Raw genomic sequence first — 24,522 nt, 5'->3', positions numbered from 1 at the left:
CTGGACAAATGTTGTCACAGTGGATAGAGAGCCCTTACTTTCTGAACATGTTGAGCAGTCAATTTTCTTCGCGATAATCTGTAACAAGCGTTTACCTGACAGAGCATTAGCTGACATTACCTGAGTGCATTACCTATAATGAGTGTCTCTTCAACCTGAAGCAGCCTCGTAAAATGCAATATTATTTTTAAAAGGGTAATAAAGCTATTGTTACCTGGTTTTGCAATTTTTTAATGCTACACATATATTCGATATTCGATTCGATATTCGAAGACAGTTTTTCGCCTTATTCGTATTCGATTCGTATTCGAAAATTTCAATATTCGCACACCCCTAATTATTGCCTACTAAAACCGTGCAGAATGCGACCAATGGCACTACGCACCCCACGCTGTAAAACAGATAGGTGAAGATCCTTATCGCAATAGGTTTGGCAATGATAGCTGTGAATGCGGTGTGCAATCACCCAGGTGGAGATTTGCTGGTACCGGAATAAGAAACTGTGCGCACTGGCATTTTAATGTGAGACAGGCGGCCGAGTATTGCGGGGAAGCTGCTGCAGCGGGCAGCTATATACTGTTCTGAATCAAGTGTGTTTTCTTGTCTACATGAGATCTAGCAGCCGGAAAATGTATTATACAATCACAGTTTGGCAACATACTGAATGTTGGTGCCAAAAAATTTTGTTTTCCAGAAACGTATGAACCGGTAAGAAATAAGCATAACCCTATTGGGTAATTTTTTTGTGTTCTCGATTGCCAATATTGGCACCGGGAAAACGTACGAATTGGGAACGTATCAACGAGGTTCTACTGTATATATTGCAATCAAATTTTTCAAGCTTTTCGTGATCATTGTAGGTGGGCTGTATGTGTAATTGAATAGTTGAAGTTCTTGAAATCTTGTGTTATGTATAGCAATATAGTATCCACCACACGTAATGTAAATACAGGCACATTGCTGAGCAAGTTCTGTGTGATGCCGGTGGTAAGGTACCGGAAGGTGGGAAGGAACAAAGTTGCTGGGGCGTCAAGGTTAGTTGATCCACCTTTATTTTTTCTGATTTCTGTGTACAGGCCACAGCTTGATCTCGCACTTCACCGTGATGATGAAGTTGTATGGCACCAAAAACGTTACGAATATGACTTTGAAGAAATTGAAGAAATCGCTCAAGGAGGATTTGGGATTGTGTGTAAGGTAGGCAGCATAGCGGTATTTCTTATTTAAGTTGCATAGTTCTCTTGCAAGAGCATTTTAGGGAAGTAGATCTGTTCATTGATTATTTTTGTATATAAAACTTTAGGCAGTAAGAAGAACAGACCGCCAGATTTATGCTGTGAAGAAGATCCCCTTCAAGTATGTCAATCTGAAATTCCTAAAGCAGGTAACTTTTGTTTTAAGGCAGACTCATACTTTTCTGCAGTTGCTTTCTTCTGATTTTAAGTTCCTGTTGCGTGACTGCTTTGTCTCTAATAACAACAACAAAAAAAAAAGCTGGGGGCGCCTAAGCAGTTCTTATGATGTGTAAATGCGAGAGCATTACTGTACATGTCACTGAGTGTGGCGCTGAGTTTGGTGTTGTGGCAAAAAGTTGGCAAGTTTAGTGCTGCTGCGTTATGTTTCCGAGTGCAATGTTGCTGCTTATGACGTCGCAACAGCGCAAAACAACAAACCAGCCATATGGCAATCTCTCAGCTGATTCTTATTTGCGGAGTTCTCATTGAAGTAGTGTTTCACTCACATTGTGGTAAATGTTCTTTCTCGATGGTACCACTTTTCAGCACAATGGCACCATTTTGCCATGCCATTGCTGTACTATTCTGAGTGGCACCATGGTGTTGACATTACAATTCTTCATTGGGTTCGTAGGCGAGCTCTACCTCATACTTTGGGGGGATGTCGTAGTTGTCATCTAACGGGTACCTGACGTGCGTTGCATCTCATCTATCGCCCATGTGCTCCGGCGACGGCAGCTGCGGATCCCCGAGAATTCAAAAGTCGGCATGCTTTGCTCTGCAGCCCCTCTCTCTGTCATCTAGTGACCCACCGGCCAAGCAGAGCCCAATCGTACACAGGCTCGAAAATATTCATTACTGTCGCCTGTTGCAACGATAGTGCAGTGGCTAGCTCGCTCGGCTATGGAGCAGTAACTGTGGCGGTGGGGCAGAGGATCGAATCTGCACTATGGCCATTATTCTTTTTAGTTAAATAAACACGACGTAACTTGTGTGACCTTTTTTCTGCCACAACTTTCTGATGACAGCGAGGTCACACAATGAGCCAAGCAATGCTCTCGCATTAAAAAAAGGGTGGCTGGGGGGAGGGGGGGCAATCGAGTGTGCAGTTAAAATGCTAACTGTTAAAGCTGTCATTTCAAGCAGGGAGGGAGGGGAAAAGGAGCATTGCTTAGTGGGAATCCTTCGTTAGAGCAGCACTTGTATGAGGCATGCATTTGTAAGGTGTCATATGTTCTCACGTGCTATCCCTTTTTCTGCAAACTGCTACAGTTGTGATTATTTCTTTTCTATTTTGTTAGGTATTAAGAGAAGTGGAGCTATTGGCTCAGCTTTCTCACTCTAATATTGTGGCTTACAAGTCAGCATGGATTGAAAATATGACAGATTTTAGGACGAAGTCACATGCAGCCACTGTTGACAGCTCTCAAAGGTTTGTAAAGTTGTCTTATGTGTATTGCTGGTTCCACGGTGCTCTTACTATCATTTTTTTATGTTACTTTAGAATGCTAACAGCAAAAAAATTAGGGCTAGTTTATGTAGCCTAGAGAGAAATTTAACTGGTGCGTTTTTAATATCCAGTGAATTTGGAACATGCATTTCTGTGCTAGCATCTGTAAGTTTGACTTGAGAAGGCCTATGGAAGTTGTCAACATAAGTTAGCGGCTAATTTAACTTACATTGTAGGGTTTCTGTATTATCGGTACTAACACACTTTTTCTGTACCGGTATATGATTGTACTATAGTTATTTTAGTATGTTACATAGCCCAGATCCTAACGGAGAAAACTAGGAATTCCTAACATAGCAGAGTGTGGGTGTAGGCCAGTTGGTGATTCATGATTTTGGGAAGTTACCGCGAGCAAAACACGAGACTAAGAAAGGGACAACACGAAGCGGTTCGTATTCATGTTGCCCCTTTCTTCAAGTCTCGTGTTTTATTTGCGGCAACTTCCCAAAATTAGGAATTGCTGCCCATCTCACCAATACTATCATGAATCAACAGGCTGCTATGCTTTGACTGCCATTCTGGACTGCCATTCTGGTAAGAACTTTAATAGAAAAAATTAATGCAAGCTCTAGTTCTGTGCCGTAAAGTAAATGAGGCAGTGTTATATAATTTCTAGAAAGTGCTACAAAAACCACAAAGGGGCAGTAGTGGTACCATTTGAAGAGATTTAATTAATGATCTTAGTGATTAGTTTGCTGCATGATTCAGCAACAGATGCAGATACTATTGTCAAATACTAATGCCAACCTTATGCCACATTATTTCTAACATAAAGTGCAATATTTATAAGAATTAAAAGCGCTCGTCCATATATGAGCTGTCACAAGCACGTTGTGATTAAGTGCCCAGTGGTACTGGTTCGTGACCTGCACTTAGGTGTCGTAAAAATTGTTTAGAATATATTTTGCAGTAGCATGTGCTGGCAAGTATAACTGACTATTTTAGCATAAACTGCCATCATACTGTTGTCTTGGATACTGACTGCCACAGACTACGTATGTGTGGAGTTTATTTGCCACTTCCATCCATTCAGCATGTATACAGTAGTCCCAAAGCTCCAAGACAAGGCTTCAAAGCCCTAATCACCAAGGCTAAGCAACTAGCGCGCGACTCCCCTTTGATCATAGCTGGTGACTTCAACGCGCCGTACGACACCTGGGGCTACCCATATAACACTAAAAAGGGGGAGGACCTCTGGCGTGAGGCTCTAAACCTAAACTTGATGCTAGTCACGGACCCAGCGTTCCCCACCAGATGCGGAACATCGTCGAGCCGTGACACGACACCGATCTCACCTTTGTCAGGAGCATTGCAGCGGTCAAGTGGACGAACCTCGGGGTAGACTTTGGTAGCGACCATTATATCTTGGCCACGCACCTCCAAGTCGACCAGAAGAGACGGCGGATGTTCCAGTACACAGACTGGGACAAATTTCGCAAAATTAGGGAAGAGCGAACGGAGAGTGAGGACAAGGCTAGCCTCGAACAATGGGTTGCACAGGTTAGACACGACATCAAAGCTATCGCCAAAGAGGTTTGTACCGACCTCCCGGTGGAAAAGAGGGACAGCTGTCTGGCTCACCTGTTGGAGGTCAAGCAATCGCTCCTCGCCAGGTGGAAAGGACAACGGCTCAACCGCAGGCTCAGAAAAAAGATATCTGAATTCAACAGAACTATAGAGGAACACTGCAGAGCCCTCTGTAAACAGCAATGGGATGAGGTGTGCAACTCGATCGATGGGCAGGTGCGCAACGGGGGCACCTGGAACCTCCTAAAGCATCTCCTCAACGAGACGAACACTAAAACCAACCAACACAACACACTGGCGTGCACTCTACACACAGCAAAGCGAGAATATTCGAGCAAGGAAATTTTATCGAAACTCGTACAGAAGTACCTATCAGTCGCATCGGGCCCTCACCACCTTCCCCCGAGTACAAAGGCTCCGAGAACCCTGAGCTCGACGCAGAATTCGGGATTGAGGAGATCAGGCAGGCGCTTCACGCCCTCAACAGCAGATTGGCTCCGGGTCCGGACAAGATCACAAACAAAGCTCTACGGAACCTGGACGAGAAGTCCATCGAATACCTTACGGACATCATTAACCAAGCATGGAGCAGTGGTAAAGTCCCGGAAATGTGGAAATCGGCCAACACCATTCTCATCCCCAAGCCAGGCAAGCCGCCCAGCCTCGATAACCTCCGCCCAATTTCGCTCACATCGTGCGTGGGGAAAGTTGCTGAGCACACAATCCTAAACAGGCTTTCACGCTACCTGGAGGACCACGACATTTACCCACACATGATAGGCTTCAGGGTCGGACTCATGACACAGGATGCGATGAAGCTCATCAAGCATCACATTATTGACTATAATACGCGGGACACCAGAGCCATACTAGGTCTAGATCTGGAAAAGGCATTTGATAACATTCTTCACTCGGGCATTTTAAACACAATCTCGAGCCTAAACCTGGGGAAGCACTTTCATTCGTACACGAGATCTTTCCTGTCAGACAGAGAAGCCACCCTTAAGATCGGGGACCTGACTTCAGGCATGATCAAGCTGGGGTCTAAGGGGACACCACAAGGGCAGTCATATCCCCAACCCTCTTTAACCTCGTCATGATTGGTCTATCCAGGACACTCTCTGCTATTGACGGTATCAGTCATACCATATACGCAGACGACGTTACCATCTGGTGTACGGGAGGTAGTGACGGACAGGTACAGACGGCCCTGCAAGAGGCGATTGATGCTTCCAAGAGATACCTTGAGTCCACAGGCCTTTGGTGCTCACCGCACAAGTCGGAACTGCTACTTTATCGACCCAAGCGCAAAGGCCTGAAACCAAAGGGATGGAAGCCTCTCGCCGAATGCGACATAAAATTGCGCACAAAAGACGGAGGCTATATTCTGAGGGTGGATGCTATCCGGATTCGCGGCATGATGGTAGAGTCGAGTGGTTCAAACAACCAGACAGTGCTGCGACTCACTAAGACGACGGACAATGCCATCAGACTAATCAGAAGAGTGGCCAACCGGCAGCAAGGCCTCAGAGAAGATAACCTCGGGAGATTGGTACATGCGTTCGTAATGTGTCATTTCACTTACGTCGCGGCCATGCACAACTGGCAAAGATCGGAGAGGGATAAGCTCAATGCATTAATCAGGAAGGCAATCAAGAGAGCTCTCGGCCTCCCCATATAGACTCCCACGGAAAGCTTACTTAAACTTGGCACGCATAACACGCTAAAGGAAATAGCAGAAGCACAGGAGAGGGCCCAGTTCATCAGGCTGTCTACCACACAAGCTGGAAGACACATCTTGCAGGAGCTGGGCGTTCCCCCCAGAGTAATCAAAACAAAGTTCTGCAGCATCCCTCGAGAGCAGCGGGACCGCATCACTGTAGCCCCGATCCCACGAAACGTCCATCCAGAACACAACGTGGGAAGACGTCGGGTGCGCGCGAAGGTTCTCCTGGAAAAGGCTCGTGAACGGGCTTTCGCAGACGCAGCGCGCTACGCCGACGGTAGGCCTTCGCTGTAGTTAGCGTAAATCATGAAAGGCAAATAATGAACGCAATCTCGGTTCGGACGACGTCCTCTGAAATCACAGAGCAGGCTGCAATAGCAACGGCCTTATTGGACGACAAGAGGACATCAATCTACAGTGACTCGCTATCAGCTGTTAGGGCATTTGCCAAAGGAACCATATCCGAGCTGGCCTTAGGGTTATTAGGAAGCAAAGAGATCAAGCCACACACATTGATCTGGTTTCCAGCCCACATGGGATAGATCGAGGGTGCCCCGCCCAACCTCAATGAGTCAGCACACGGAGCTGCGCGAGGGATCATCAACCGCGTAGCTACCGGGCAGTGTGACGCCGGGGGTACTGACAATCGGGACTCTCCTTCCTCCTACACCAAAATTATTAAGCACTTGGCTCAAACGATCTACCCCCTCCCACATTGCAAACTCAATAGACCTCAGGCTTTGACACTAAGGCTTCTACAGACGAGGGCATACCCAAACCCCCTACTTCTTCACAAGATGTACCCCCGAAATTCAGACGACAAATGCATGTGCACTATGCAATGACTTAGCGAATTTACCCCACATGCTGTGGCGATGCCCCGCATTACGCGGCGATGAAAGTAACACTTCTTCACATTGGGGATGCTGTCCTACACAGCCCCAACCTCAAAGAACAGTTATGGGCTGTCCAACGGGCCCGCGATGCAGCGGAGAGGCTCGGCCTCTCTGTCCCGATGTGGGAGCGGCCCGCTGCGCGCTAGGGCGCGCCCTAAAGGACCCTAATAAAGTTTTTCATCCATCCATCCATTCAGCAAGTTTACCGGGACAGCATGTACAAAACTGGACAAAATGAAGTGGAAATCAAGCTCAACTCCAACCAGGATGAAACAGCTGATTGATAATTCAATGCTAAATGCTGATGCACCATCTGATAGGTTAAAATCTAAACACTTTTGTGACTTGGTGGTCTCTTTTCTTAGGCCTAACTGCATTAGAACAAACACCTGTCTTAATGAGGGAAAAGGACTGTCGATAGGTTATCCTCAGCTTGAGATTAGACTAACTGAATGCTGATTTTACCATTTATTTATTTATTCTCTATTATTATTATTATTATTATTATTATTATTATTATTATTATTATTATTATATATTTTTTGCTGTCATGACTGAGAAGAGCAAGAAGCAAGGATGAATTAAGATAGAAGTGGCAAGGGTGGGACTCCTATGCCAATTGCGCCACCTTGGTACAAATGCAAATTCCTGCACCAAACTGTGCCAAACACAAAAAATTGACTGAAGTTGTGCCACGCTGTGCCAGAACGGATTTGGCATGTGTGCTCTGGCAGTGGCCACGAACAGCGAGCAGATTCATTCTCCGAAAAAGAGTAAACTCTCCCCGTGGTGCCTTGCGCACAAGAGATTCAGCGACCATTGCCGGCTCACCCTCACAGACTTTCACTCGCATATGCAGCATATGGCGCATAGCAACAGTGTTATCACCCGTGGACCTTATATGAAACAGCTCGATGTTGGCATAAATGCACTGGAATGTCCATATAATTGCTATCGCAATGATAAACCGCAGTAGTTCATAACTCTGGCTTCTCAGTATGGTCTGTTGGTGAAGTGCATTTCCAGGCACTTCACCCACACTGATGAGACATAAAAAAAAAAAATCCTTGATACAGTTCTAAATTTCAGACTCACTATTGCATAATGCATGTTTTTGTGATTGCTATCATTAATTAAAAATCTAGGGGCACTATTGCCAAAATTTGCATGCTCTAGAAGGTTTCAGTGTCTGAGTAACCTGCTTCAAAATTGAGCTTAAGACGTTGCTTAAGACAGTTGCAGTACAGCGTGTGGGTTAGTTTATTCTGTTTGGTCATGGTTTCAAAGTGCCGCTGCCATATTCCATTATTCCACCAAAATTCAGATTGGCCTGCTCCAAACTGCTTCAATATCTTCAAGACAATCTGACCTCCGCTCTCGCTGACTTCAAAGGAAAGTTAAAAAATGCAAAACATCACTATTTCAGCACAACATTCCCCGACTTCATTACCAACAATCCACACAGGTTTTGGAAATACTTTCGCCCGTGTTTAGGTGTGTCACCCGAACGGTCTCTAGAAGAGAAAACAGCTCGAGCAAACACATTCAACAAATTTTTCTTCTCGGTTTTCACTTCAGACAATGGCTTACTTCCCTCCCTACCCTGCCCACCTAAAACCATCGATTCATTAAGCATTACGAATGCCGGTATTCCTAATCTGTTGCTTAATATCGACATCAAGAAAGCTAACGGGCCAGATGATATCCCGAACGAATTTTTAAAAACGTATGCAGAATGGTGTAGCCAATACCTTGCCATTATATGCCGCAAATCACTCGAGTCCGCACAACTACCAGATGACTGGAAAAAAGCGAAGGTAATTCCAATACATAAATCCGGCGACAGCAATGAACCTTCCAACTACAGGCCAATCTCACTTATCAGCACATCTTGTAAAATATTGGAACATATTATCTTCAAACACATCACTACATTTCTCGAGCAAGAACATATATTAATACCTCAACAACACGGCTTTAGAAGTGGCCTCTCAACGGTAACACAACTAACCGAAGTGGTCCATGACCTTGCGCTCAGCCTAAACAACCGAAGCCAGACAGACATGATCCTCCTCGACTTCAGTAAAGCGTTTGATTGTGTAAGCCATGTAAAATTAGTTGCAAAACTGGAGGCTGCAATCGGAGGTGGTCAGATTACTGCATGGATAAAAAACTTCTTATCACATCGAACACAATATGTTATTATAGATAACACCCCTTCCAGGTCTGTAGCTGTCAGCTCCGGTGTTCCCCAAGGGTCAGTACTGGGCCCATTGCTATTTTTGATCTTTATTAACGACATTACTGCTAACATTGAATGTGACATTAAGCTCTTCGCGGACGATTGTATTATTTATAAAGAAATTCTCAGCTACGCAGACCACTTATTATTAAACAGAGCACTCGATTTGGTGTGCAATTGGTGTAAAGAGTGGCAAATGTCAATTAACCCCACTAAATCTGTATGCATGTCCTTTACAACAAAAAAGAAGCCTTCAGAATTTTCTTACGCCCTCGGTGGCACTTGCCTGAATAAAGTAAATAACCACAAATACCTAGGTTTGACACTCTCTTCTACCCTTTCTTGGAACTTACATATTGATAATATTACCTCAGTCGCATTACGCAAGCTTTTTTTCCTTAGACGATGTTTACGCCTTGCACCGAAACACACCAGACTACTAGCCTATACAACTTTTGTTCGCCCCGTCTTAGAATACGCTAACATCATCTGGTTTCCACACACATCAACTAACATATCAAAACTAGAAAAGGTGCAAAGAAAAGCTGTGAGGTTCATTTTTAACAAATACAGTCCCTATGACTCCCCTACAAGCCTCTTAGCTGATGCAGGTCTTAAAACACTATCTGTTAGGGCCAGACACGCCCGCTTAAAATTCATCTACCAACTAATGCACGACAGTTATAAGATAGACTGAACTAAGTACGTTACTTTGTCTACATCACGCCTGTCACGAAAAAATCACCCATTTACACTAAACCAGTACAGTATTCGCAATGACACGTTCAAGTTTTCCCTTTTCCCACGTGCGATCAGAGAATGGAATCTCCTCCACTCAGACATAGTTTCCTCTCCGTCGCTTTCATCTTTCATCAACCTAGTGGAGACATCAAACAGAGAAGACGCCACTTAACACACCCACATATCTTAATCTTAACCCACATATCTGTAATACTTATTTCTGTGCGTGGAATTTATGCATTTCAAACCCCAAACTCGCCGCTTCTGCGCGGTTGTCTGTTGGCTGTATAAGTTCTCTGATCTTACAAGTGTCATTCATTCGCTATTTTTTATATAAATTCTAGTAATACAATATTGTTATATGGTTATACTAACTACATTGTTATATTGTTATGGCCATATTGTTATACCAACCAAAAGTATTGTACTAATGGTGATTTCTGCAGTAGTTAAGGAAGTGTCTTTCCTTTTTTTTCTTTTATGTACCATGTAACATGACCTGTTTGTTTCTTTCTGTAAAATTGTGCCCACCTGCTTTGGTCTCAACTGAGACTGGCAGTATTACAAATAAATAAATAAATAAATAAATATGCAATTTTATCTGCTCCAAAATGGTCCAAAACGCAATTTTACTTGTTCTGAAAATTGCTCCAAAATGACTGGGTAGTCCCAACCCTGAAGTGGGCATGCAGTGTGGGTGCTGCCAACATGTTAGACAACGTAGCTAACTGATTGAAGCCATCTTGGCAAACTCTAATGCGTTGTCTATGGTAGTCAATATCATTAATGGTAGTATGATAGCACTATGCTAAAATACTCTTAATAACCATAATTTCAGGCAGTGAAGGTGTACTTACATATGTAAGTGCTGAAATAGGGACTAAATGATAGAGCAACAGATGTTTCCTTTAACTTAGCTAAAATTATAAAATAGCCTTATATTTGCAGGTTCTAAAATTGAACATGTTCATAAAAGGATGTTTACTTAAATAGGCCCTGCAATGCTCCCGTGGAAGCTTGTTGGGCAGCACCGATAGCGTCACCGCGATGGGGTAATTTCGTGGACTTTGTGCGATGGATGTGATATTTACCTGTGGCACTATCATCATTTTTGAAGATATTATGTGCAATCCTGGCCCATTGCCGGATACTAAAGAATACCTTGTCGCTGACAGCCAGCCCTGTAATACCCTTGACACAGGGGCACTTCAAAATTTTTTGAACTAAGGAACATTTGCCTGAAAGGCAACACATGGCAAGGGTGTACTATCGGTGTCAAATGAAATGTGCACAGCAAAGTGCAGGGCTGAAGCATTCCATACCATTAATCTGTGATGACATATTTAATTCTGTTGTTGTAGCCTACAAGTTTTGCAGTAACACTCATGTAATTATGTACTGTATTTATATTCATTTTGTTATTCACAACCTCTAACATTGTACTTGCCGATAGTGCATGTCATCCAGTCATCACCATCGACATGTACACATCTGGTTTGGCAGCACTGGGTGGTAATGCTTCCCCTATACTGCAATATTCTTTTGTTTCTGTTCTGATTCTATTTTAGTTGAAAGCAAGAAAAGAAAAATCAAAGATAACAGAAGCTAAAATATCGCAGTATAGGGCGTGTGTTATCGCACAGTGCGGCCGAACGGTATGTGGTGTAGGCGCCAAATAATATAGCGTAACTATCGTATAAAGTCAAGCCTTACAAAAATTAAGCTAGGCCTTCTACTGCCGCCATTAGATAGCCACCACAACATTGCTCTTCTGTGCTTATTCCACTAGTATATTTACACTAATAAACGAACCCGGTTACAACTACAAATACCGCACTTTTTTTCATGCAGATTACATAATCAGTTCAGTTTTATGTGCATATACAGTAAAACAAATGCATTTAATTCATTTGCACTACTTCGTGCCATTTGTCTCTGGAATGGCCTCCCTGATAACATCACCTCCATATCTAAACCCGACACGTTCTGCTGTCAGTTACTCATGCTTTACCCATTTAATACCGTTCACAAATGCCCAGTCTAGTGTTTTTTACTGCACATTTTTGCAAGGTTGTATATTATTTTCATAAACAGTGTTCCTTTTGCTCTGTTAATGGTAACCAATGTTCGTGTGCCTTCAGATATTGCTTTGTATTCCCTGTGCCTTGAATATAGTATAATATGGCAATCTTTTTATAGCACTATTCCTGTTGGAAATTTGTAATTTTTATGTCTTTAGCGTTTGAACTGCCCCCTTGCTTTATGCCCTGCCATAGGGCCCCATAAGGTTCTTTTGAATAAATAAATAAATAAAATAATATGCAAACAGTGTAATACAGTTTGCCCCGTCATCATTACTGCGCAGCCATCTTTTCTCATTTTCAAATAAAAGAGAACTAGAACAGAAACGAAAATATCGCAGTATAGGGCATCGTCGCGCAGTGAGGTCAAACCAGATGTGTGTGCTTGTCAATGATGTTGACTGGACGGTGCACCTTGTAACTTCAGTTATGCTTCAGCCATGTGCTCTGCTTTTCGCATTTCATTTAACACCGATAACCCTGGTAAGGGTCCCTGCTGAGTCTTGCCTATCATTTTATTGCTTCTAAAATTCTTTTTAGAGTTAGCAGACCCCCAATTTGTCTCGCAGTGAACTCTTATTGCAGACATAATTTCAAACGCATGCAACTGGCCATCATTGATGTCACCACTGTCGGGTCACTGTATTCACTTTGGGCAGCTTTGTCCGCATGGTTGCCCAGCCATACAGCTTCATTGGCGCAGCATGCTCACTCTATGGCATATAACATGGACCCATCAAATCTGGCCCCGGCAATGGGCGTCTACATGGAGCCGCGTCTCCAGTGGCCAGAGAATGCAACATAGCCGCTCATCACCTTATGGGAAGATAATTTGGATGCACTGCTAAATAACACTGATAATAACGAATGTGTGAATTGAATTCTAACACTGCGACAAGTCTTCTGTGCTTAATCCCTTCTTCTTTTGCTATGCGTTTACTAGATACATTTTTTTAGCATTTTGGCAGTTTCAGTTTTGCAGCAGTGAAAACGTATAAAGAAGGCCATGCCATATCGTGTATCACCGGCAAAACTGCTTTTTGTTAGAGTGCAAAGTAAGAGGGTTTACTTCAAAGGACTTTAGTTCGCCCATGTGTCAGGGGTATAAAGCTGTCCAGGTCTTCTTTATTCGAAAATCTCAGCTTCATCAGCAGCAAAGTCCTCATCAGAGGTTGATAAATCTTTCGGCAGAAAAAATGCACCGCTGAAACGAGTGCAGCAGCAGTGTGCAGGCAGACACCATATTAAAACTCTTGTTGCCGGACTAACAGAAGTCCGCCTTATTTAGAAAATTTTACGTGCCATTGTCATCCTGACAGCAGAAGAAAAAGCTGTTCACATCTGACGTGTCTTTCGCATTCCTGGTGTTTATTTAAGGGCAAAAAAAAAAGCAGACGGGACAGCTTCATCACTGGCAGTTTTTACAAAGATTGTTGCAGAGAAGGCAGTTATCCTTCGTGCTTAAAGGATTAATCTAAACCTTCAAGGTACTCTCTCAGACATGCAACACATTTGTCCCGGTGCTTTTCGCTTGAACTCTGAGGAATGCATGTCCAAACTTTCAACTCATCTACTGTTCGATGAAAACTGAACATTATTGCATTGTGAATTCTTGAATGTTTTCTTCAGTTCTAGTTGTCAAAGGATGCCGAGGTTATGCTTGGTCTCCAAGCGAGACATTTATTTAGTTATTTATTTTATTTATTTATTTATTTTGTTTTGTTTTACTCTTGGCATTTCTGTATTAGAGAGGGGAGTGGGTTACAAGAGAAAGAATGGGGGAAATAAAATTTGAGATATACATATTATGTGCTAATTATACAATGGTGCCTGAGGGTTCATTAACTATATTACAATATTTGAACTGCAAGAACCATTCATAGACCCTTACCTGGCTCAAAGCTTTTTCTTTCAAAGCCTATCAAAGCATTTTGACAGTTTCTTTGACTGCTTTCTCCAAGAGGAAACAATGTGATGCTTATACACATCTTTTCATGTCTCGGCCATCACAGAACAGATAGATGACGACAGAAAGTCAAAAGGAAGCAACGTAACAAGCAGACATGATGCTTGGCCAACTGATGCTGACGCTAGTTTAATATGTGCACTTAGTGCAACATATCTCTACTTCTGCCTCTGTTAAAAAAAGTTATTAGTTTTGAATCCTCCCTCACTCAAGTAACTGAAGGATGTTATACTGTTTCGATATTGCTGTTGCTTTTCAGCTAAACCAAGCTACGCTGGAACAACTGGCCATAGACGTAATCCTTCATCAGCAGCTACATCCTTGTGAGGGCAGCAAAACATTGCCTTTGTGCGTTCAAATGAAGTGGCATTGCCTTCATGGTTATAACATGTACCCCAAGAAGGTGGCACACTATTATATTGTATTTATATGTAGGAAGATATTTATCAGGCAGCAGAATCACCTGCACATATCCTGCACATTTAGTGGCAGTTTAGGTGAGTTGGTGCCACATTTTTGATTGTGTATTATCTTGGCAAACAGAAAGGGACAAAGATAAGTATTACTTTTGTCTTTGTCCTATTCTCTTGCTAAAAATAACATGTCTGCTTTCACTGCTGCACCCCATCAATGCTGTGTGCCAAAGAGTAGTCCTCAAGGGGCTGAAAGTTACAATTCAGGTGGAAATACATTCGTGGAACACATTAGGCTATATACACTTACTTGTTGATTAATGGCATCCTCGACAACTCGCCGCAGTGCGCGCAGTGTGATTTGTCAAGGAGGCCACAACACGTACCTCCTTGTGACCATGACATTCTTTGTGAAAAGGTTGCTGCAATAAGCCTGTCGTGTAATTCACCTTGATGTCATTATTTTTCTTCACAGTACAGTTCTTATCTCTTCTGGTGCTGGCGACAACACAAGCTCACTGCCATATGTTGTTGAGTCGTCCACATCTCTCGACACAGTGCCAGCAGCACATTTGAAGCAGCTTTCTTATAGCACTGTTGTTCAGACAAACGATGTTGAAAAGTTGGATCACTGGGAAACTGAGCACTGCGTTTCACTGGAAGAGCCAAGCAAAGCGACGCTGGACTTCGTTTGTGGTAGGGCTTCTGCAGAGGGATGGAAGTGTTCACGCCAGAGCTCAAAGAGTGATAGCGAGCTCAGGAAAGATGCTGATGGACAAAACATAAATGGAAGAAAGACGTCAAGTGATGTTGCGACCTCCCCAGTTGTGGCCACTCCCCGAGAGCATATTTTCAGACTTCTTAATTCTTCTGTAAGTTGGTAATGTCTCTTTTTATTGTTGTGCTATTTTTTTACAGTAAGCAGCCTAATGATTATGCATAAACCTGTGCAGGCTAAAGATGTAAAACGGTGACTTGTAGAAATATTTAGCAAAAATGTTCTAATTGTTTTTTACACGCATGATATTTTAGGTTAAATTAATGCAACCAAGTTGATTGCACAGCCAGATACTCCTACAGAGTGTGAGGAATGGTGAAAGAACTGATTCCCATCATTTCTATGCATTGTAGGAGGGAGATCAAGTTCAAAGGCATAATGGAAGGAAAGATTAAGCCAGACAGTACTTATTGATAGACTACACTGCTGAAATAGTATTTTTACTGAAACATTGCAGAAGTGAAGGATGGATGAATGGACAAATACAGAAAGAAGGGCACCCAAGATCTAGCTTGCTTTGTCTGACCTTCTTTCTGTTTGTTTTTCTGTGCCCTTCATCCATTTATGAATGTTTCACCAGTTGGCCAGATAAAAACTTAAAAGGTGGGTAGTAGCACAACCTCAAGATGCTCGGCAGCTCACCGTAACATCACATATAGTGGCAATAGTAGCTGGTAGTGCTAATTGTTTTGAATGTTCGAAAAGTTTTGTGTCATTTGAAAATGAAAGCAAAAATGATCTGGCAGCTTATGTAGGTTTTAATCTTAAGGATGACTCAAAATAGATTAAAAGATGACAAACAAGATCATGGCTGTGTTTGGTGTCAAGTTTGGGAGCGCAGGAGGTGATAAGGAATTGAAGTTTTTCATGTGTTGCTGTATGTGTTAAGTAATATTTAAGTGAACTTGGTTGCTTAGATTTTGTCATTTTAATGCTAGATGGAAAATCATTTGCCATGGCACCTGATGCTACCAATGGCTGTCTTATTGGCTGTTGACAAACTTATGGAAAATACTTGAAAGACACTGGCAGCTATATTTCAAAAATTGATTGATAGAATAGATGTACTTACCCGTCAACTTTTACAAGTTTAATGTAAAATGCTCGATTTTTAGAGATTGTTTACAAATGTCGTATTGACAGCAATAATTTTATTATTTTTCATTTGCATTGTTTAGTGCAAAACTGATTTCGAAAAAGTACAAAAGCACGTCACCAGCCGATTTTTCTAGACCTAACTTTTGTGGGCTTGCTCATATATTCATACTTGCTTGTGGGAGTGCTGCGCTCTTGTTGAACTGACAAAAAAATTTTGGCAGCTGCTATGGGAACATTTTATAAGCTTCATAAACTGGAGATGTTTAAATAGTGATATTTCCAAATCAAGCCAAATATGAAATGGTTTTTCATTTATGAAAAAGTGAAATATGAATTTTGTGTGAAGTGCATTTTATGTTTAAAAAAGGGTTTATTTACATTATTTGACACATGCATGTAATTCCATTAGCAACTGGACTCTTAGTCATCTAAGGAACATTAAAACTTCATTTAGTTACCTGGTACGCTATGACAGTGCCGATAATGAAACAGATACGGCATGTCACCATCATGAAAAAAAGAAGTGTGATACTACAGCACTGCACAAATACATAATAAATTGCTGCACTTAAATGGAGACAACAAATTCATATATAGGCTGTCTAAAAGTGAGGCATCCTTATTGAACAACTGGAAACTACTGAGCAGAAGTTATCTGCCTAATGCGTTAGCTCAGGAACTGGTGCCTGCCTCTGCACAACCGTGGCTCTCCTGTGGCTGAATCATTTCAGTACAGTTCTCGCATGCATCGGTATTACTCCCTCGTGACTCCAATTAAGAGTTATTATCCCGTATAGTGAATTTTGAATTAAATTAGGATAAAATAACAGAGGTTGTTCAAGTTGTATTCGAAATTTGGAATAGTCACAACCTCTGTCATAAACATTTCAGTCTTTTGAAACTGTAGAGCAGAGTACCTGCTTGCAGCATCTCTACAGAGTAGCCTGTGGTGTATGTATTTTTTTTTTCTTCAGCATTTTGAACAGTAAAACACTCTTTAGTATTTTCACCAAATTTTTGTATTTTTGCCTCTGACTGTAGCTTTTTCAAAATTTTAAGGCTGGCAGGTCTGGATGTTATATATTTATGTATATTTACTATGATTGGGCACAAGTACCAGTGTGGAAAGAGCAAGATAGCTGAAAGATGTTAAAAGCAGGCCAAGAGATGTTTGCTTTAGTGGAGGCTAAGGGTAAGTCCAAAGTAAATTACTTCTCATGCAAAAAGTACAGGGATTATAAAAAATAAGGATTTTTTTGTGTATACACATTTATCTTTGCAGTGCATGGCTTTCTTCAAGACAAATGCTGCTGATTACAGTCCCTGTCGTTTTCATCTATGCAAATAGTCTTTTTTGTTCTCTCTCTCTCTTTCTCTCTTTTCATGTGGCATGTATGGGTATCTTCTTATTAAAGGATGTTGGAGGCATGCTGTACATTCAAATGGAGCTATGCTCCAAAAACCTCGCTGACTGGTTGGCCGCACGTAATCAGCAGCTAGCTGATGAAGAGTCAGGTAAGAAGCCCTAATGAATACTAAGCCCTAGTGATCACTTATTACTATTTTTTCAGTTTATCTTTAACAGTGGATTTGCCTAAGCTTAACAGAGAGAGCTCTACAGCAAAGAAGTACCAGTAGAGCACATTACTTGGGCATGGCCTGCCTTTCTTTCCTGTCGGCCTCTTCAATCTTAATTTGTGTGGCTGTGCTGTCAAGTCCTTAGGCATTACAGAGGGAAGTACTTGCATAAATAACCAACTTGAAAGGAGAACTAGAGGGTGTAGCATAAAATACTATGCAGTTTATGTGAGCTTATCGAACAAGAGATGTCGGAGCCAACATTTCCGCAAGCAGACTTTGACAATCCCCTTGTCGAAACATTGGCTCCTGTTGATCACTTCATGCCTCCATCTTCCTGTGAACCACTGTCTTGTGTGGAAAACTGGCCCATCAGTTCTTATTAAAATTACTCATATTCTAAAGCTGTTTAAGAACTTAACTGTCAGACTTACCTATCAATGCAAGTTTTAAACAAGCAGTTGACAGAAGAGGAAGCTATAGCTCGAGCCGAAATTCGATGCTACCATACATACCAAACGCAGAAATGCTTTTCAAAAGTAACCACTGGGCTGATTTTAATGAAGTTTGTTGCATTTGAGAGCAAAAGCCAAATTCTAGTGACTGTTGGATGCGGAAGTTCAATTTAACCCTTTCAGGGTAAATTTTTTTTGCCGTATGCGACCGCCCAGGGTTGATTTTTTTCATTGCAGATTTAAAGAACCCCTGAAACGGTTCGGACAAATTTTGTAGACGCGTAGGGTACAGCTTAAGTAGAACATTCGCACCACAATTTAAGTGAAGCGTTACGTATTAATGGAGCTACAAGCAGTTAGAAGTTACCCTCCTCCCCAGCCACGCTTTTCCTCCTCAACTCGTTCGCCGAGCGAGCGGGGCTAAGCTCCGCCTTCACTGGTCCTGCGTCATGATGCGACGTCACATCGTCCACTTCCGGTTGTTTTGGAGCCTGCCCCCGCCTGCGCGAAACTTCTCCGCTAGCCGCTTGGCTGTCGACCCCAAGCGAGAGCTATCGAAGCAGCGTGCGTTGCGAGCATTCTGTCGTAGCGCCGAACGTGTCTGGTATTCCGTTAACCACAGGCAAGCTGGTCATTTCGGCAAATGACTGGAGGCATAAACTCAAGCTGATGAAGGAACGTTGGCGTAGACGTACGTGAGCGGCCTGATCGGTTTGCACGGTCCAGACACTTGTTGGCGCAGCGCTTAACCAGCCAAACAAAGCGCTAATATTGCTCTAACCAAGTGTAAAACATTTTAAACATTTATAAAAACAACGTGTTGATGATCACACCCCTGCGAAAAATACGCACCAGCAGCAAAAAAGAATACGCTTCTTTGCTGCTACTGTGTATGGTTGAGCTCTATGCCACCAGGTGGCTGCACCGTGCAGACCATTCACATTTGCCCTTCTGCTCATCTCGGCTCATCCCGTTACGGCACAGTCAAGCGGCCAGACCCTGTCCCCTTGCGCGTATGTTTGCCCTAATACGGGACTCGTGAAACGCTATTGCGTTAGTAATCTTCCGGTGTAAAGTGACGGCCACAAACGCGCAAATCCTGGCGCCGATCGTATAGCGGCAGTCCGATGCGCAGTAGCCATTTCGCTCGTACGCTGCCTTGCAGAGGGACACGATGTCGCAGCTTGACATATTGCCAGTCGCTACGTTTGCAGTCCACAAGGCAACATATTCGAATCATAGTGCTCGCGAAAAGACTGAGACCAAGTCTGACCGCGGAGCTCTCGTCAAAATGGAGTACGTTGTAACACAAGCAGACGACACTTGCTGTGTGCCGGAAGTGCTTAAGTGTACTGGAAAATTGTTCTTGTGCATTCTCTTTATGCTACTTTCTTTTTATAAAAACAAATTAACTAACATTCCAACTATTACGAAAATCACTTGTTTACCATAAAGTTGGAAAAATTATCGATCACGCGCCCTGGTCAGCCAATCGGATAGCTCGCCCCACTGACGTCATATGGGTGATTTCGGTCGTATGGGTAGGGGCGGCTTAAAATTCCGCCGAGCAGTGCGCTGCAATCGGCAGCGACGTGCATTTTCAAAACATTATAATAAATTACACGCTTTACGCAGAGCACTTAGATGTGTCAATTGATGATCAGAAGGACCTACTCTAACGACTCAGTACATTTGTAAAAAATCGTCAAAAGCGTTTCAGGGTCCCTTTAAATTCTCCAGAGGGACCTGTTTGAAAAAAAAGAAAAATATTTTGTGTTGGTATATGTGTACTGGTTATTCATGAATAACAATAAAAAAAAAGAAAATAAACTTATAAGAATTAAAAATTTGCGGCATTGTTATACGCATAGTTCAAGGCTTAGAAAATGTGCACACGAGAATATTTTGCAAGTCTCAAATGTTCCTGCTCTCGCACTAATGTTTACGTCGATAGCGTAATTGAACTATGTAGGTGAGCACACTCATGAAAACTGTGTGACAAACTTCCGCTAATCTTCATCTTATTGCCAACCAGAGGCGATTAGTTTTCGGGAGTCTCCAAAAAAAAAAAAAGGAAACGCATGCATGGTGGCATCCCTCGTATGTGCACCCCTGTGAGCACTAAACAAGCGAAAAACAAGCCATCGCCCTTTGAACGATTAGTAACGAGATAGCCATCAGTTTTGCTAGTGCAAGAAGCCGAAACCGCCCGCAGAACAAAACACAAACTAACTGCCGCCCACCCGCATGTGCGCCAGTGCGTGAGCGGTAGTATATAGACGCGTCGGAGCAAACATACTAGCTCTAAAAATAACCATGCAACGAAAACTGAGAGAGGGAGACGCGAGAAAAAAAATTCCCTGTATTCCCATGTAGTAGCAGCACATGCCCAGACAGAAAAAAAAAGGAAAATTGGCGTGCTTTTTAAACGTACAGATGGTGCCGTAAATATACAGCATCGACCATTTTGGATTTGTTCGCCACGCCATATATTTACGTCATTGACCCTAAAAGCGTTAAGGCCTGAATTTCTTAAAGGAATTTTCAAAAATTGGCAAGATTGAAGAACATAATTGCAAGAAGTTTAAAAATTCGTAGCTCTGCACCAAGAACAGATAGCACAGTTTCATAAAGTGCATCCATTAGAGCATCCAAAGTGGGCAGATTTGGTATGTCAATTTATATCTTACATTAATTTCTTGCATTTTTTTGAAGGGTTTTGCAAAAGTCGTATTCACATATTAATGGCATACTTGAGAATCGTGTAATACATCAATTTTGTCTGCTTTAGATGTATTATTAGATGCAATTTACAGAAGTGAGATATTGTTTTTCATTGCTGAGTTAGAGAGTTGTAAACTTGATAGTTTCATTTTCTGAAAATTTGCGATATTCAACCATCATTATTTAAAAATTGATGGCCTAAATCGAAAATTCATTACCAACATTCACTAGGCCTTAAAGTTTTTCCTTTTAAATGAAACCTCATCAAATTTGGTGCAGTGGTTGCCAAAGAAAACTATTTTTCCTTTCCTGTGTGTTTGGATGGGAGGCTTCCTCTTAACTCTAGCTTGTCATTCGCTAGACCTATAACTGAGCTGTTCCAAAATGCATTAGCTTTTCACAAAAAATTGTTCTAAGATACACCTGCTGTCACTCATTCTCTATGTAACAAACTTCCCTTGTTGGTGTTTGGAGGGTTAAGCAGAAATTTGACCCTTCCTGTGATTTTTAACTTGCAGCTAAGAGTAGCATCAGCATCATTCCACCAGCAATGCGCATCTTCAAGCAAATATTGAAAGGGGTGGAATATATGCATTCCAAAGGATTCATCCATAGAGATATTAAGGTAGGTGGAATTATGGGTCAGTGCCTCTACTTATGAGTATCACTCTTGTGCACATGGCCACTGGTATTCTGCTTGTTGTTGCTGCTCCTACTTTTTGCTATATTCTTTGTATATTGTTTGCACAATCTTTGTACAATCTTGTGTAAGCTCAACAGTGTTTGCTCCCTCCGGTAGCAGAGCTTTTACGGTGCACAAAACTGCTGTAGTAAGCTTTACCATAAGCTGTCCAGAAAATAGTACATTAACTAAGGCATTCCCGCACACACTTTTCGTCATGTTCTTATATGTTATCTTGTTATCTTTAGTATGTTTAAATATCTATAATGCTGTTGTGATGGGTTGAAACAATCCTAGGGCTAACAGGGGGATAGAGAGCAAAGACAAGGTACAAACAGGGTATTGAAATGGAACTGAACCACAAACCAGAACTGAATCAGAACATTATAATTTTGTTTACTGTGGAAACAAACTTAAAACTGATATTAGTTATGGTTGGCCACCTGCTCTGGAGCAGTTTATCCATGCATTGCTTGCAGTTGTGGCTCTGCCATGCTACATCATTTGTAAATGCATACAAGCTTGATGTCATTCTACAATTTGCTGGGCTGCTAAGCACGAGGTCGCGGGATTGAATCCCGGCAATGGCGGCCGCATCTCGATGAGGGCGAGATGTGAAAACACCTGTCTACTTAGATTTAGGTGCACGTTGAAGAACCCCAGGTGGTCCAAATTTCCGGAGCCCTCCACTACGGCATGCCTCATAATTAGATTGTGGTTTTGGCGTGTAAAACCCCATAATTTAATTAATTTTACAAGTGGCAGCACCGTTATTGTGGCTTTCAACATGTTGTATTGGGAGGCAGGCATGTTAGTAATACATTCATGAGCATTTGAAATTAGTGACCGTGAAATAGTTCTCCAGTGGTGGGAGACCTTTATATTGGCTCTCCTTACTAAATATCACCAAGAATAAAAAAATAACAGAGGGCTGTATGTGAACGGTGATCATTTTATGTTGTTGGGTGTTGCTTATGCTAGTCATAAGTATTTTTTACCCTGAAAAATTTATTAATAAAGTCTAATTAGGTAATCTTTAACTTACTTAATAAGACATCCAAAGAACTGTATCGATACCCCCCCTCACTTTTTTTTCTTTCCTTGCAGCTCAGAAGCACCATAAGCTTTTCCAAAATAAATTTATGCTGTTTTCCTGTAATTGTATTCTTAGTTTGTCCAAAGGAACATAAACCAGTTTGAGTCATTATTTTTTCATTGTAGAGTGGAATCAAAACTGAACCATTTTCACTTAGCTGGAACGAAAATTGGAGCGAAAAAAAAAAAATGCCTCTGGTTAACACTCTGGGTACAAGGTCCTCAAATGAGTAGCGTACTTATAGGTGAACGTTTTTCGTTCTTTTTGTTTCTGTTTCGTCTCAAATTGCTGTAATTAAAAGCTTAGTCAAAATAATTGTGGCAGAACATGTCGTGACAGTTTGATGTAAGCTGGCGTTAATTTCTTGATTGGCCTTGTCCGTGGCCAATGCCAGCGCTGCGAACGGCGCTGCAATTACTTCAGCTGGGGAACTCGCCTTTGATGTCTGCTAAGCTCCAGCTAGAGTAGCTGTGTGTCCATTTGTTTTACGTATGACACACAGAAAAAAAAATTAAAAGCTATGCAGATCCAAGGCACATGTTAGAATCTATGTGAAGTGAAGCTTTACTGAAGCAGGTAATAAATCCTTTACAAGTTGCATTGCATCTAGTTGTGTTTATTTTCATGTTATGCAACATGTAATGCAATCCAATGTTTATGCCCTGCACAAGCCATAACTTTATTTTTCATGTAATGTTTATGAACACTGTACACAAGGTCAGCACTGCCACTCATGAATAACATTGTTTTGCGTACTATTTTTATCCGGCCAACTAACAGAGGTCGTTTTCCTAACTCCACATGTGTGTGTGTCTGTGTTTGCATGCATGTGGCCTCATTTCGGTTACTGAGTGACTAATATATATTTATGACCTCTGCATGCAAGTAGAGATGTTTCCATTCCTAATAAATGTAAATTATTAGAAGAGTTTTTTTTTTCTTTCAGGAGTCCTTAGCATTGCTCACTGGAAAGAGGAGCAATGTGTGTGTGTATGTGCGCGCGTGTGCATGCGTGCGCACATGTGTGTAGTAGTAGTAGTAGCAGTAGCAGTAGTAGTAACTGGATTAATGGGCCAAACGTATTTAGAAAGATGGGAAGCACAACTTTGCGGTTATCTTTGGTTTACTTACCCAACAGTTTCAGTTGGTGGGATGACCTCTTCGAAGGGATATATATATATATATATATATATATATATATATATATATATATATATATATATATATATATATATATATATAAACAAGAAGAAAGGGGGTTAACCGAGGGGCCCTTCTTTTATTAGTCATATCATAAGAAGCCAACAAACACTGACACTAAAGACAACATAGGGCAACCTACTTGTGCTTAATAAATGAAATGAAGAAACGATAAATTAATGGAAATTAAAGTGGATGAAAAAACAACTTGCCGCAGGTGGGAACCGAACCCACAACCTGCGGCAAGTTGTTTTTTCATCCACTTTAATTTCCATTAATTTATCGTTTCTTTATTTTATTCATTAAGCACAAGTAATTTCCCCTATGTTGTCTTTGGTGTCAGTGTTTGTTGGCTTCTTATGATATGATTATATATATATAAACCTTAAATAACAGTTGCATTTGACAAAACTTCGAGTGACCTCAAAGTGTTGTTCACAGAAGTGATGGCCTTAGTAGACCTCCTAGTAGGGGACAGTTCAATTTCACAGCCCGAGTCCTCTCGCACCACCAAGAACCTGGCGCCTCTCGGGTGGTAGTCTTCCTTGGTGTAATTCCCCTAAACTTCGCTATC

General features: G+C 41.9%; 1 protein-coding gene across 1 annotated transcript in view; it reads left to right on the top strand.

The window, feature by feature from the left end:
- LOC139054231 (eukaryotic translation initiation factor 2-alpha kinase 1-like) overlaps window positions 1–24,522 on the top strand; it is a 92,426-nt gene that overhangs the window by 16,007 nt on the left and 51,897 nt on the right. The window contains exons 7-12 of the mRNA XM_070530936.1: window positions 1,077–1,197; window positions 1,304–1,384; window positions 2,537–2,667; window positions 14,813–15,209; window positions 17,629–17,728; window positions 21,489–21,595. Coding sequence (XP_070387037.1) covers window positions 1,077–1,197; window positions 1,304–1,384; window positions 2,537–2,667; window positions 14,813–15,209; window positions 17,629–17,728; window positions 21,489–21,595 — 937 coding nt within the window. The remainder of the gene's footprint in view (window positions 1–1,076; window positions 1,198–1,303; window positions 1,385–2,536; window positions 2,668–14,812; window positions 15,210–17,628; window positions 17,729–21,488; window positions 21,596–24,522) is intronic.

This window comes from Dermacentor albipictus, chromosome 1 (genome assembly GCF_038994185.2).
Source record: "Dermacentor albipictus isolate Rhodes 1998 colony chromosome 1, USDA_Dalb.pri_finalv2, whole genome shotgun sequence".
In the NCBI taxonomy this organism is placed as follows: Eukaryota; Metazoa; Arthropoda; class Arachnida; order Ixodida; family Ixodidae; genus Dermacentor; species Dermacentor albipictus.
Note: the sequence above shows the minus strand (reverse complement) of the source record. Positions and strands in the feature narration are given on the sequence as shown.